We start from the raw sequence: 16,033 nt of genomic DNA, 5'->3' as shown, positions 1-16,033 counted from the left end.
GGAGTTGTAGACCAAGCTGGATGAGCAAGCATCTCAGAGAGGTGATTAAGAAAAAGCAGAAAGCATACAGAGAGTGGAAGATGGGAGGGATCAGTAAGGAAAGCTATCTTATTGAGGTCAGAACATGTAGGGATAAAGTGAGACAGGCTAAAAGTCAAATAGAATTGGACCTTACAAAGGGAATTAAAACCAATAGTAAAAGGTTCTATAGCCATATAAATAATAAGAAGACAAAGAAAGAAGAAGTGGGACCGCTAAACACTGAGGATGGAGTGGAGGTCAAGGATAATCTAGGCATGGCCCAATATCTAAACAAATACTTTGCCTCAGTCTTTAATAAGGCTAAAGAGGATCTTAGGGATAATGGTAGCATGACAAATGGGAATGAGGATATGGAGGTAAATATTACCATATCTGAGGTAGAAGCGAAACTCGAACAGCTTAATGGGACTAAATCGGGGGGCCCAGATAATCTTCATCCAAGAATATTAAAGGAATTGGCACCCGAAATTGCAAGTCCATTAGCAAGAATTTTTAATGAATCTGTAAACTCAGGGGTTGTACCGTATGATTGGAGAATTGCTAACATAGTTCCTATTTTTAAGAAAGGAAAAAAAAAAGTGATACGGGTAACTACAGGCCTGTTAGTTTGATATCTGTAGTATGCAAGATCTTGGAAAAACTTCTGAAGGAGAAAGTAGTTAAGGACATTGACGTCAATAGTACATGGGACAAAATACAACATGGTTTTACAAAAGGTAGATCGTGCCAAACCAACCTGATCTTCTTCTTTGAGAAAGTAACAGATTTTTTAGACAAAGGAAATGCAGTGGATCTAATTTACCTAGATTTCAGTAAGGCGTTTGATACCGTGCCACTTGGGGAATTATTAGTTAAATTGGAAAAGATGGGGCTCAATATGAAAATTGAAAGGTGGATAAGGAATTGGTTAACAGGGAGACTACAGCGGGTCCTACTGAAAGGTGAACTGTCAGGCTGGAGGGAGGTTATCAGTGGAGTTCCTCAGGAATCAGTTTTGGGACCAATCTTTTTATTACTGACCTCGACACAAAAAGTGGGAGTGTGCTAATAAAGTTTGCGGATGATACAAAGCTGGGAGGTATTGCCAATTTAGAGAAGGACCAGGAAATCATCCAGGAAGATTTGGATTACCTTGTAAACTGGAATAATACTAATAGAATGAAATTTAATAGTGAGAAGTGTAAAGTTATGCATTTAGGGATTAATAACAAGAATTTTAGTTATAAGCTGAGGACGCATCAATTAGAAGTAACGGAGGAGGAGGAGGAGGAGAAGGACCTTGGAGTATTGGTTGATCATAGGACGACTATGAGCCGCCAATGTGATATGGCCCTGAAAAAAGCTAATGCGGTCTTGGGATGCATCAGACGAGGTATTTCCAGTAGGGATAAGGAGGTTTTAGTACCGTTATACAAGGCACTGGTGAGACCTCACCTGGAATACTGTGTGCAGTTCTGGTCTCCCATGTTTAAGAAGGATGAATTCAAACTGGAACAGGTACAGAGAAGGGCTACTACGATGATCCGAGGAATGGAAAACTTGTCTTATGAAAGGAGACTCAAGGAGCTTAGCTTGTTTAGTCTAACGAAAAGAAGGTTGAGGGGAGATGATATTGCTCTCTATAAATATATCCGACGGATAAATACCGGAGAGGGAGAGGAATTATTTCAGCTCAGTACCAATGTGGACACAAGAACAAATGGATATAAACTGGTCATTGGGAAGTTTAGACTTGAAATTAGATGAAGGTTTCTAACCATCAGAGGAGTGAAGTTTTGGAATAGCCTTCCAAGGGAAGCAGTGCGGGCAAAAGACCTATCTGGCTTTAAGATTAAACTCGGTAAGTTTATGGAGGAGATGGTATGATGGGACAACATGATTTTGCATAATTAATTGATCTTTAACTATTCATGGTAAATAGGCCCAATGGCCTGTGATGGGATGTTAGATGGGGTGGAATATGAGTTACTGGCTGGTGAATCTTGCCCATATGATCAGGATTTAGCTGATCGCCATATTTGAGGTTGGGAAGGGCAGATAGGAAGAGGCCCTGGAGGTTTTTCGCCTTCCTCTGTAGCATGGAGCATGGGTCACCTGCTGGAGGATTCTCTGCTCCTTGAAGTCTTTAAACCACGATTTGAGGACTTCAATAGCTCAGACATAGGTGAGAGGTTTTTCGCAGGAGTGGGTGGGTGGCCTGCATTGTGCAGGAGGTCGGACTGGGTGATCATAATGATCCCTTCTGACCTTAATATCTATGAATGCAGTTTTATTTTGTACATAAATTCTACATCTGTAAGGTCAACTTTCATGATAAAGAGATTGCACTACAGTTCTCGTATCAGGTCAATTGAAAAATACTATTTTTTTGTTTTTTTACAGTGCAAATATTTGTAATCAGAAAAATATAAAATGAGCAGTGTACACTTTGTATTCTGTGTTGTAACTGAAATCAATATATTTGAAAATGTAGAAAACATCCGAGATTTAAATAATTGGCACTCTATTATTGTTTATTAGTGCGATTAATTGCACAATTAATTGCAATTAAGTTTTTTAATGGCTTGACAGGCCTTGTTGAAACTCATCCAAATAGAAACCTTGCTAGCCAGTTTTATTCCTTCTCTAAGTACCAAATTATGTCAGAATACATTGTTCTATAATAACAAATTTATTTGAGCATAAACTTTCGTGAGCTACAGCTCACTTCATCGGATGCATTCAGTGGAAAATACAGTGGGGAGATTTATAATACGATTTATAAATAATTTATAATAAGAATACTATACATTAGAATTTATTTATAATTGTAATTTATAAGATTTATAAATCTCCCTACTGTATTTTCCACTGAATGCATCTGATGAAGTGAGCTGTAGCTCACAAAAGCTTATGCTCAAATAAACTGGTTAGTCTCTAAGGTGCCACAAGTACTCCTTTTCTTTTTGCGAATACAGATTAACACGGCTGCTACTCTGAAACCTGTTCTATAATAAACACCTGTTCTCAATCACCAGTGTAGTATCCTCCCCAAATAAAAAACTATGATAGTGAACTGGCAACGTTTTCTTTTTTTGGGGCTGGTTCTGAAAAAAAGACCATATGCTTCCATTGCGATTTACAGTCATTAGAATAACAAACATTCACTTGAGGCAATGTTCTAAAACCAAGGAAGAAACTAAATCTTCAGAAGACATACTGGAGAAGAACAGAAGGTCCACCTACATTGTTCCCAATTTCCAAAAATTTTACTAGGTCGTCATTTTCTATCACTAATGGCTGAACTACATTGTATGGTCTTGGAAAGTTATAGTATGCTGAGCACATTAGAGCATGCTGCCTTGCCTCACATACAATCCAGACACTATTTTTGTGGGATTATTTTTGTGGAAAAGATTAATCATATTCACAACTAGCTGATGTGTTCAGCAATGGAAAGTTATAATCTTCCAGCATGAGACAAGTAGATATTGACAAGCTTATAAAAAATTAGAAATATTGCAGAATAGGGGCACAATGTTCTCTTAGCCCATTAGAAAAACTTTAATTACCACTGGACTACAGATGTTGATTTTATTGCTAGTAGCACTGAAATCTGTTCTATCATTGTATGTTGCAGTACTTCATTATCAGAATACTATTATAATGAAATTCTTCTTTAGATTTATAGAGCAGTTGTGGAGACATAGATAAAAGTGAAAATGACTTCCAGTGTTAAATTTTTATTTTGACTGCAACAATTTCCATCAGAAACCTGGATGTTGCAACCAATACATTCTGCTAATGCAAGGACATAGCTGAATCAGTTAAAAACATCTTTGAATTAAAATAAATAAATAAATCTGCTGTTCTTCCATAGTTAATATGTATTTTCACATTCTTAAGGAGATGAATAACTTTCTCCAAAACCATTTTACAAGAAATAGAAATTTAGATGTACTCTTGGTATCTGTTAACTATAGATAATACTTACAAGATCAGCATATTTCTTGCAGAGAGCTGCCAACTTTTCTTCTGGAGTAGAAAGTGTGTTCAAGGCTTGCATCAATAACAGTACTTCTTTTCCTATGGATGAAAAAAAATTAAATACTGAAAACATGCTATGAAAGCTTTTCCTCTGAAAAGAGTTCTGTATTAATGATGAGCTAGAATGTTTTTAATGGCATGCTAGTTTAATAGCTGTATATTGTTTTACTAGAGAATGACAACACAAGTCCCTACAAAACAATGAATTCATATAATTATCTTGCTGTTTGTAGAATTGTATAACATGTAGGGTGGAAGTATATTTAACCCAACTGCAGTATGCACAGAGCCTTAGACCACAAGAATGTTTTGACTTTCATAATTTCTCTTTCAGAAGATACAAACCAAGAAATACACTTTTGAAACCCGAGACCTAAAATTCAGATTTTGTTATGAAATACAGAAAAATATTCATGAGTAAAAAGTAAAAAAGTGGTCTGATATACAGTCATCTTCAGTGTATGTAACCCAAGTAATGCAGCATCATAATTTTTAAAAACCAGAAGTTAAACCGATTAGTCTATTTCCATTGATCATACTGAGTGAAATGCAAGAAGTAAAACAACTTGTGACAAGTGGATTAGATTTTAACATATTAACAGGTGAGGGACTTTTTAATATTAATTTTAACCAGTGACCTTTTAAAACATATCTTCCCACTTCCCCCAACACACATCATGATAAGGAGGACAAAATGCCATTTAGCAACAAAACTAAAGCTCCTGAGAATAACTCAGAGATTGCAAGGGTAAAATGTGAAGCCCATTTTTAAGGAAACATTAAAACTGCCATCTTTTTCAAAACATAAAACTTGCTGTAATTTAGAAGACAAACCCTAAAACAGTGCATACCTAAGGTTTTCTCTTTGTTTTTTTCAGTCTCCGGATCTTGTTCGCCATCAGGTGGCTCAGTACGGGCTTCTTCTCTCCCAGGAGTCTCCTCACGTGATTCTTGAGTACAGTCCATTGAATCCATAGGCTTTCTATTTTTTGAGATATAATTTTCATCTTCCAATGCAGCTGTACTTTCTATGCCATCACAATTGGACTGCAGATGTTGCAAAGTTGTGCCAGATTCAACGCATTTGCTGTTCATCAACTGATCCTGAGTATTCATTCCGATCTCACAAATTCCAGCTTCATCGGTTGTACCAATCATAAACTAGAAAAGGGGAAGAAGTAATTAGATCAGCTACCAAGACAAATTGACTTGAAAATTTCTCTACTCTATTTTCAGTATGCTTAAACAAGAATCCAAAAAGCTACTGTATCATTAAGTTGAACTGCAAACTATAGTCAATATTTTTAGAAAAACTAATATTGTGTATATGTATGTGTATACACACACACACAAGCAATTTTGCTTTTCACTGAAAGCAACATCTAAAGATGACCAACTTACCCCCAAATATTTAAGGAGTAATGCAGGCACTACACTTGACAATTTTCTCATAAGAAAGTAACCTGAAAAATGCAGGTACACAGGACTCCAGCTTTTTTTTTTTTTTTTTTTTTAAAACTCATGGAGCAGGTGAAGTAGTTACTACCTGGAGACACTCCCCAAACACACAGAGTATGCCACTGAAACATCACCGTGTTAAGAATGAATCAAGCTAAGAATTATCTTCCATGGCTTGTCATTCCAAAAGTGGAGTATTAGAAGAGTTACATACTAAAATTATATTTCCATGTTAACTTTTTATTTGTGAGAAAGCTATAGTGTTCTAGCAGCTTTGACTACAGTATTAAAATAAGGACACATTGGTCTAAGTATTTGGAATCAAATGAAAAACACTGTCAGACACAGGAAGCAGGAGTATTAAGTTAATTTTCAAGTAACAACACTCAAATATGACCCTCAAGAAATTTAATAAATCATGAACCAGCCTACACCCTATATTCAAAATGTGACACAATCTAAAGATTACTGAAAAATCAGAAAGCCACATATATTTAACAATTTCAAAAATATGTACACCCGCATTAAAAACACAGACTTTCTGACTTTTCAGAGTAACAGTCGTGTTAGTCTGTATTCGCAAAAAGAAAAGGAGTACTTGTGGCACCTTAGAGACTAACCAATTTATTTGAACATAAGCTTTCATGAGTTACAGCTCCAATGAAGTGAGCTGTAGCTCACAAAAGCTTATGCTCAAATAAATTGGTTAGTCTCTAAGGTGCCACAAGTCCTCCTTTTCTTTTTTCTGACCTTTGCATCCCCAGCGTCAGTTTGAGAAGCTGTTTTTCCTAATTTAGTAAAACAAATCACAATACATAGACTCAGATGCAAGATTGCTGAACCCACACCTAGATGGTCCTTGATTACAGGCGAGACTAAACTACAACACATGTCGACGCCATCCTGTATACTCCGCAGCACCAATAAATGCCAGCAGCAGAAATTTAATGAAGTCTGACAGCTACTTTATGACTCAATTTCAAAGATTAAAGATATTAACATTTCAAACAATAGTTCAAAAATGGAACAAGGACACTTACAGGAGGGAGAGGGGAAAGAGGAGGAAGAAACAGGACATTTTAATAATTTGAAGTGTTTAAAAATCCTCCTGGAAAATACATGGTGGAAAACGAATGTTTTGTTTTTTGCAAAATAAAAGTAATAGAGTTTGCAAGACACACTACTAAGCTGATTAAATTAAAAAGAAATTGATATTAAAACTTATGCTACAAAAAACAGTTAAAAATATGGAGAAGGAACAAGAGTATGTGCCATTTCATCTTCAGTCACATTTCACCTTTCTGAAAATATTACAGTAGCAAAAAAAAAAAATAAAAAAATCACTTATACCAATTGGCTCTGGGTTTAGAATATTAAGACACGTTATCTGTAATTCTGTGGGTAGACAATGACATCTTTGTAATATTCATAAAAATCTGCCTCAAACAGATATGAAGTCAGAAGAATGTCAGCACCTAACTGGAAGGTAAGCTGTAGTTCTCTCTGGTGACTGGTCTATGCTTAAATCCACACTTGTGGGACATAGTTCTCTTGGTGCCATACTGAAACCCACCGTGGACCTCTGGAATTGAACAGATGGTGGCCACAATTGTAAGTCTAAATGCAACTATTACCAGTGAATCCTCTCATCCATGAAAAAACCACACATAATCAGTCACTATAATCATTTAAGGATAGACAATATCAGAGCCTGAATATTCTAATCTGTATGCTTTAATCAAGAGCCAGGCCAATACCTCGGCAAATGAATAGCTGAGACAAAATTCCTGCTTTTCATGATCATGCCATTACAACATGTATAACATAATGGCTATTCAAGGGAATCATGATTGTAAAAGTAAATCTTCTTCCAAAAACCCTTTAAAACGTTTAAGTGAATTTTAGTGATGGAAAGCAAGAGTTTGACAGTAATGAAGTCTATTCTTCACAGCACAGGTACATCATGGGTAGTAGCAATACAAGTTTTCCCAAACTGTCTCAAACCTAACTTGACTACCAATTTTAGGGGTGAGAAATAAGCCATGGGGTACAATATGATACAGACTAACCAGCATGACATTTGCAAGGGTAAATGTATCTCCAAGTTATTATAAGGATATGTCTACATACAGTGTTGCACTGGTATAAACTTAAGGTGTGACTTTAAACCGATTTTAAAAGGTTTAGAAGTTGCAAAATGGGTTGTGTGCTACTCATTTTGGTTTTAAATCAGACTTATTCCAGACTAATTTGATAAGGAACAAGTTTTAAGACAAGTGTCTACACATGGGTTTGCACTGGTTTAAATTATCTGGTGCAAATTTTTCTGTAGAAAAGGCCATTTTCTTTTTTCACAAAAATGACTAGAGTTGTTCAAAGAAACATAAGCTATCATTAACAGTATGAGTCCACATATAATTCAACCTTTGCTTCCTCCTATGTCTTAAGAAAAAAATATAACCTTTGGTTTAATGATATAAATTCTGTCACTGTAATTTTATGGTAAAGAGCCCTGAAAATGCCTATAATAAAAAAAAAACTCCTCACAGGTCCAATCAGCTATAAAAACTAGTTAAACCTCAACCACACTTCTCATAGGCTGCATATAGGCATGTTTATTAATAGGATGCAGTATACCGTAATATAAACCCTTTAACAATTAAGAACATAGTTATCTCATCTATGCACAATAAACCAAATCAGTTTAATCCATTTCTCGTCTCAGGGTAAACAGACTGACAACGTCAGATCTACAAAATATCCTGTCAGTGGCACCTTTGACTTTGTAATGTCTAATACATTTCCGGACCACTATACAGCTCCTGTGTTCTCCGGGGCTGGGCCAGTGGCAGCTCTTGCGTCCCACAGGGCTGGGCTCAGCTCCCCACGCTGGGTGTTGTGACCTGGGCATCAGGGTTGCAATGCCACTCCAGTTTGGCCCTCCACACCGCTGACCATGATAGAGGGGTGGCTGGGCCAAACCTGAGTACCGCTGCAATCCAGCACACCTGGTCACATCTGTCTTGTCATCTTAGAACCAGGCTGTAAACCGAACTTCTATCTTGAATAGCTTTTAAAATATTTCTTGCCCAAAGAAATGGTGGGTGACAGACACTAGTCGAAATCAAGCCTGAAAAGGTGATGTATTTGGGGGAAGATCCGAGCCATAGTTTGAGCCCCAGGTCTGTGCAAAAACGTTAAAATAACATTTTGATGTCACATGACTTTTTTTTTTTTTTTTTTTTTTAAAAAAAGACCACTGCATCTTGGGGAATCCCTTGTTCAAATGGCCTCAAATTTTTGGACCACTAACCCTATCTAAGGCATAAGAAATCAAGACAATCAGAGTAAGTCTGTGGATTTCAGAACACTTAGAAAAATTAACTCATAAATGGTAATGTAGTCTCAGTCTTAATTGTAGTGATGCTTCTACCCCCCAATAATTGTAGACATTCACTGAGTGTGTTCTTCAACATGATCGAAGTAGTATAGACCACAGTGTGCACATATCAAACTGCAGGGCAGACACACAACTTGGGCAATTGTAAGTAAGGCTACAAATTTGTCATGGCGGGGGGAAAAGTCATGCATAACATGATTTTCCTTTTGCCCGCGGTTTACCCCACAGCAGCAGCAGCTCTTATCCTGAAGGGATGGGCCTGGATCTCCACTAAATCACATGCACACGTGCAGCAGGACTGGGATTCTATTGCAAGCCAGAGTATTTGCATGCAGCCTGATGTGTGAGTAAGAGGGTAATTCAACATGAAACGCTGTGACTGTTGACCTGCGCACCACCTATGCACTATAAATCTAAGTCCTGGCCTCAGCAGCTCTTTCCGAATATATGTTATGCACATTAATTGCTCTCTGCCTGCATTCTACAGGGGATCCTTTTTGAAGTTTTGCCTTGAAAGTGAGACTGAGTGTGATCAAAGAAAATAAGTAGTTGCAACTCTCATGAATACCAGCATGATCAAAGAGCATCAGGAAACACATCCAGAGACCCCCTATTCTAAGAACTGGCATTTGTTCATATGGATTTATCATGAAAGACAGTGAACAGTTTCAGCTTTCTATGTTTGTTCAATCTACATAAACCAAGCATCTACACTTTTATTCACCCCTCAAAGTGCTGCAATTTTTGTGAAGAAGGAAATCTCTTTTGCAGAAGCCTGCATGTGACTAGAAGGTGATGACCTTTTCATTCAGTAATCCATGCCTGTCTCAACTCGAGAATGGATTACTGAACAGTCTTCTACATGGGTATTCCCCAAAGGTGATTCGGAAATGTTCCTAAATGCAGAATATGGCAAATGAGCTGTTTATCTCACAGAAAACACATTATCCAGTTATTTACACTGGCTTTCCGAGGATGGCCCTGCAGATCTGAAGTCTTCCTCACTGTTGGTCCAACAGAGCCAGAATCCAAATACATTTAGGACATACTTCTTTCAAGTTTTATTATCCCAGTCTTCTGGGCGGGTGACAGATTAAGAAAGGGATGCAGAAGATATTTGTTAGCAAAATCTTAGATGAAGTTCACGATTAACCTGCAAGATCTGCAAAAGTTGTTGTTGTATGTTTGTCTATGTCATAAAAATAAAGGGGAGGGTAACCACCTGTCTGTATACAGTGCTATAAAATCTCTCCTGGCCAGAGGCAAAACCCTTTCACCTGTAAAGGGTTAAGAAGCTAAAGATAACCTCCCTGGCACCTGACCAAAATGACCAATGAGGAGACAAGATACTTTCAAAGTTTGGGGTGGGTGAGGAGGGAAAAAGGGTTCATCTGTCTGTGTGATGCTTTTGCTGGGAACAGATCAGGAATGCAGTCTCAGAACTTCTGTTAGTAAGTAATCTAGGTAGAAATGCGTTAGATTTCCTTTTGTTTAATGGCTGGTAAAATAAGCTGTGCTGGAGGGAATGTATATTCCTGTTTTTGTGTCTTTTTGTAATTTAAGGTTTTGCCTAGAGGGATTCTCTATGTTTTGAATCTGATTACCCTGTAAGGTATTCACCATCCTGATATTAAAGAGGTGATTCTTTTACCTTTTCTTTAATTAAAATTCTTCTTTTAAGAACCTGATTGATTTTTCATTGTTCTTAAGATCCAAGGGTTTGGGTTTGTGTTCACCTGTACTAATTGGTGAGGATTTTTATCAAGCCTTCCCCAGGAAAGGGGGTGTAGGGCTTGGGGGAAGATGTCTCCAAGTCGGCTCTTTCCCTGTTCTCTGTTTAACACGCTTGGTGGTGACAGCATACGGTTCAAGGACAAGGCAAAGTTTGTACCTTGGGGAAGTTTTTAACCTAAGCTGGTAAGAATAAGCTTAGGGGGTCTTTCATGCAGGTCCCCGCATCTGTACCCTAGAGTTCAGAGTGGGAAAGGAACCTTGACAGTCTAGAGCAATGACTACCCACCTATTTAAAAATAAAAATAAGTAAAAATGAAAAAGAGTGAAATTGGTTCGTTTGCTCAACAGCTTAGCACTCAAAGCAACAAAAAGTAAAAGAGTCCTTCATCTTAAAGTGCTTTGCAAGCTCTCTACACACAATCATTTCAGATACCTGATATGCAACATTTCCAACAGCATGTTGTCTAATAAATGCTAATTCAGTATTAAGGCAAAGTACCATCTACTGAAATCTCATCACCAGCTTCAAACTAGATTTGATGCTTCTAGGCTTAAGATCTGACATTTGTTCATATGGTGTAGTGTAGATGCCATGGTGGCATGTTTACATGGATTAAGAAAGTTTTCAATAAGAGAAGATACATAAAACGAATAGTAAGGAGAAGGCAAATCAGACACCTTTTTACTCTACCCCATAATACAAGAGCAAAAGGGAACTGATGAAGTTAAAAGTCAAAAGTTTAAGAAAGAATAGGAGGAAATCTGTTTCCACACTAAGCTGTGAAACTCACTACTGTCAAGACAAACAGCTTAGTGTTTAAAAAAACTGACTTTTTTTAAAATAAGACTTATCTCCAGGTTAATTGGCCAGGATAAAGAGATACAAAGTTCAAACGTTATGCTTAAAGACATATGATAATCACTGGTTGGAGTCAGAAAGCAACTTCCCTTCTGCTCACCCCAAAGCTTCCAGGCACAGTCTTTCACACTGCTCTCTGAACTTCTGAATTGACCAGGGAAAGGGTATGTATCAGATGATGAAAATTAGCCTTCAGAGTGCACTTCCCCACTTTCCTCAGAGTTATCATTTCAGGCTACCTACAAGCTTATGCTGGCATCACTGCTACTCACATTGTAAAAGGTTCTTAGAAAAGAGAAGGTTCAGAAACTTAAGATTCTCAAACACAACTTAATAGGCAATTAAGCAGGCATCTGTTCAGTGCCAGAGTCCAAAGGACTCTCCATGTAAGAAATTATACAGAAACCATATAGAACAGAAGGATGTCTGAAAGCTTAGGACTGATTACTGGACAGAATACAGTTTGCAGCAACTACATTGTTTATAGTCAAACTAAAATCTGATCTACCCTACAATGTAACACAAGTCACAGGACATGGCTATGATACTGCTTATCATCTGACGAGATTATAACGTACCTAAAAGTTATAGTTTAGTCAGGACCTACCTGTATCTTTGCACTTAGTTTAACATCACAGACTGCCCCAAAACACTGACACCCCAAAAAAAATCTCTTTACAGTCAAGAGCTTGTCAATTACCAATCCACTCTCAAATCAAGTCTTTTTGGGGAAGGAGACTGAAGTTGCACAGCACACAGACAACCTGGTCTTTGATAACCAACAGAGATTGATAGTTCCTCTGCAACTGCTCTCAAAACCCAGGAGACTAATTTATCAAAACTTGACAAATGCAGTCTCAACCCCAGAGGAAAGGCCAGAACCCATACTGGAACTTACTCAAGATGTCCATGTCCAAAAATGAGGCAGTGTCATATTTAGACAATAGCAGTCAGTGAGCTGTAATGGTTATAATTCATCATCACAGAAGAGTCTGAAGCATGTGCCAAAGACTGAACCTCTTGTATTGTTCAATGTATACAGAATCATTTCTGAATACCTTTATGCTGATACACCAGTCAAAAAGCAAGTGTACTATACTATTTCAGCCACTTTTTTGAAAGAATATTTCAATTATACTGCTCACTTGTCTTTAATCCTGCCACACATGCATTACTTTATGACTATACAAGAGCCTGGTCTTCATTAGGAAAAAAAGGTGTTTTTATCATGTGTCAGCCAATGCATTAAAATTCTAGACAGTTCAGTTTTCACACATTAGTTGGTTGAGGTAAACTCTTGGCATCCCTTGCCCCCCGACCCCACCATATTTACCTCATCCTGATAACATGTGAAAACTATGCTTTGTCCCAGGGGTGGGCAAACTGTGTGGAGGGCTGGGTAGGGAAGGCTGTATCCCCCAAACAGCCTGGCCCCTGCCCCTTTCCCGCCCCCCTCAGAACCCCTGCCCCATGTCCCCTGACTGCCCCTACTGGGACCCCCTGCCCCAAACCACCCCCTGGGACTCCACCCCCACCTTCAAGGCCTGCTTCTTGAGCTTTGTTCCGACAAGTATGTGCACTCACACATCTCTTGTGTTTAAGGATCCTACTATTCCCTCAAAAGCCTACTAAACAGCATGAGTTTTTTCTGTGATGTGCCCTGTAGTACGAAACTCAGCTGAAACTGAACATCTAATTTTTATTCACTCTCTTAAAAACACATCTTCAACAGGATTTGCAAAAAGGGGATGGGCTAAATTGCTTCTTTATGTTGCATAAAGAAGGCCTGAAAGGTGGTTCCTCCTACCCGCACCCCATTGTTCTCAGGGTTTTTACATTACAAATATCAGCAATATCAATTGTTCGCAGAAGATTTCTTTGGAGGACCCAGAGGGCTTCAACTGGAACTCTCTCAGACCTTAACTGAACTAAAGACAAAGTGTTGAATGTTTAACAAACCAATCTTCTAGCTGTTTAACTCAAAAGTCTGTGAGAGGTGTTAACAAAAAAGCTGAAACACTTTTAAACTGTGACTCACTTTCCCTCAATCAGGTTTCACGTCCTTAATGCCATAATCCTACTAGTTCTCCGGTCATCCACAGAATCTCTCTCGAAGACAGGGTACACAAGACTTGAGCTTCTAATGTAAAAAAGTAACAGCCTATGAAAAAACCCTTTAAGGCCTTCTTTACACAAAAAAGATCATATAAAGTTTTTCCCCAATTGCTTGTCACATTTGGAGTTTTGCTTTCCAACCGTTGTTTAAAACTACTGTTTGCCCAATATCTCTTGCTCTACCTTTCAGTTCTTTAATCAAATTTGACTCCTTTGTTTGGCTGTATGCTCTTATTTTAAGAGAAAGGAAATATTATGAAGCAAGTTGCTTTTTAAAATTGTTATTAAAATTCTGAATGCTTTGGTAACGGGCACTATATAAAAATAAAGTTAACCATAAGACACAGTGTTCACTGGGATAGTAAAAACTAGTATGCTGCAGAAAAGATAGCTTGTGATTCTGGGGAGGAACAGTTTCATGGCCTCTTGAGAACTTTCCACCGGATAAAACAGAAAACTTTGCACCTTGGAAAGTTACATTTCCTACTACAGGTAACATGACATGACAGCCACCAGAAAACCTATATGAGTATGACATGAGATACTGGAGCAGAAAAGAAGAAGTGATAATATACCTAGATCAACAGTTGTATTACACTCAATATGTATATACAAATAGCATCAGGACAGATTTTAAGACAGTACTCTATCTTTAGAGTACTCTGTCCTCAAACAAGTGTGTTTTTATAAGTCCATACAAGAGAAGCATTATGGTTTTCTTACAAGAAATTGAAAGAAGGAATACTGTAAATTCACTGGTTTCAGAGTAGCAGCCCTGTTAGTCTGTATTCGCAAAAAGAAAAGGAGTACTTGTGGCACCTTAGAGACTAACCAATTTATTTGAGCATAAGCTTTCGTGAGCTACAGCTCACTTCATCGGATGCATTTCGATGAAGTGAGCTGTAGCTCATGAAAGCTTATGCTCAAATAAATTGGTTAGTCTCTAAGGTGCCACAAGTACTCCTTTTCTTTCCTTTTCGTAAATTCACTGAGCTACAGTATCATTCTTAGTAAGATTTTATTAAGAATGTTGCCTTTTTTGCTTTAGAAGATGTGGAAAATTAAGCTAGTAGCATTCCCTTTGATTCATATTTTATATAAAAGTCTACTTTCCCTGGACAAACAGAAATAGGATCAGGAAACACAACCTTTGCTCATACACTTCAATGGGACTACTCACACAAGTTAGAAACACTTTATATTGGATCAATTCTACTACTATATTGAGAAACAATTAAAACAAATGGTACAAAAATGAGAAATGGGCAAAGTCCATCCTACCCGGTAACAGTTAACACGCACAAGTATTCTACAACTACAATACAGATCCCCCCACACCCACCCTCTGGCTGAAATGACCGCGTGACCCATTAGATGACAATACTGGCTCCTATTAAAGCTTGCCCAGCTATTCCCCGGGCCGGGGGCGGGCCTCCTTCCCACAGGAGAAAGTGCCAGGAACTAATGGGGCCGCCACGCGGATGAGTGACCAGCCTCAGCCGACAGGCCCACGGGCTCTCGGCGGTGCCGGGCGTGGAGCCCTACGAGCGGGACCCCAGTTGGGCAGCCGGCTCGGCAGGCCTGTATCGCGTGCGGAGCGGGCTCAGGGTCGTGCCGCAGCCCCCTAGGAGCCACTCCAGAGCCCGCCTCAGCCACCCAGCTGAGCCGGTCACACGCGCAGCTGCCGCGCTCGACCCTTCCCCACCGTGGGAGCCGGGCCCCCCAGAGGCTGTGCCCGGGGCCGGCCCCCCCCCCCCGTCTCTTACGCTTTGCGGCGCCACCGGCCCCACGCGGACCGGGCGGGCTCGAGCCGTAGACTGGGGGCAGTTGCCTCCCCCACCTCGAGAGCGGAGCCCATCGCCAGGCCGGGGCTGAGGCGCTGCCTCGCACACCGGAGCCGCCCGCACCAGCCGCTGTCCCGACGCGCGGACGCCGCGTGGGGCGGTGGACGCGCTCGCTGGTGGGGAGAGCCCGACGGCGCGCGCGGCCGGCCGTTACCTCAGGGCTGCCTCGCGCTGCCGCCGCCGCCGCCACCTCCTCCTCCTCCCCCCCCCGCTGCCCCGGACTATGGCGCCGGCTCCCTCTGGACCCTACAGGGCTGTTGTTACTGCCTCCTGCGCGCGCGGCTTGAGCTCCGCGCGTCGCCATGATGTGACGGCAGCATCCAAACAAGCAGCCAGCCGCCGCCGTCCGCACCAGAGACACCGGAAGCGCTTGTGCCGGCCCCGCCCGCAGCCAATCACCGCGCAGCTCTCCCGGCCACGTGATGTACACTCTCTCTCTCTCTCTCTCTCTCCCCCCCCACCCTGGGACCCGGGCGCCCTCAGCGCGGCTCCCGCCAGCCCAGAGAGGGGGACTGCTGTTCCCAGCATGCCGTGCGGCTCGCGGGTCCCATCAGG

At 40.0% G+C, this 16,033-nt stretch overlaps 1 protein-coding gene across 4 annotated transcripts in view; it reads right to left on the bottom strand.

Annotated features, from left to right (window-relative positions):
- TXLNG (taxilin gamma) overlaps positions 1 to 15,849 on the bottom strand; it is a 51,321-nt gene extending 35,472 nt beyond the window's left edge. Inside the window, exons 1-3 of one of the 4 annotated variants that reach the window (XM_073356054.1) lie at positions 15,729 to 15,849; positions 4,920 to 5,229; positions 4,016 to 4,107 (exon numbers count right to left, since the gene is read on the bottom strand). In XM_073356054.1, coding sequence (XP_073212155.1) covers positions 4,016 to 4,107; positions 4,920 to 5,229; positions 15,729 to 15,782 — 456 coding nt within the window. In that variant the 5' untranslated portion in view covers positions 15,783 to 15,849. Of the gene's footprint in view, positions 1 to 4,015; positions 4,108 to 4,919; positions 5,230 to 13,557; positions 14,169 to 15,400; positions 15,591 to 15,632; positions 15,704 to 15,728 lie in introns of those variants that run through there. The other 3 variants (XM_073356064.1, XM_073356081.1, XM_073356073.1) reach the window with 3 other exon arrangements.
- Between the last annotated feature and the right edge of the window lie 184 nt (positions 15,850 to 16,033).

This window comes from Lepidochelys kempii, chromosome 1 (genome assembly GCF_965140265.1).
Source record: "Lepidochelys kempii isolate rLepKem1 chromosome 1, rLepKem1.hap2, whole genome shotgun sequence".
NCBI lineage: Eukaryota > Metazoa > Chordata > Testudines > Cheloniidae > Lepidochelys > Lepidochelys kempii.
This window is presented reverse-complemented; position numbering and strand designations above follow the sequence as displayed.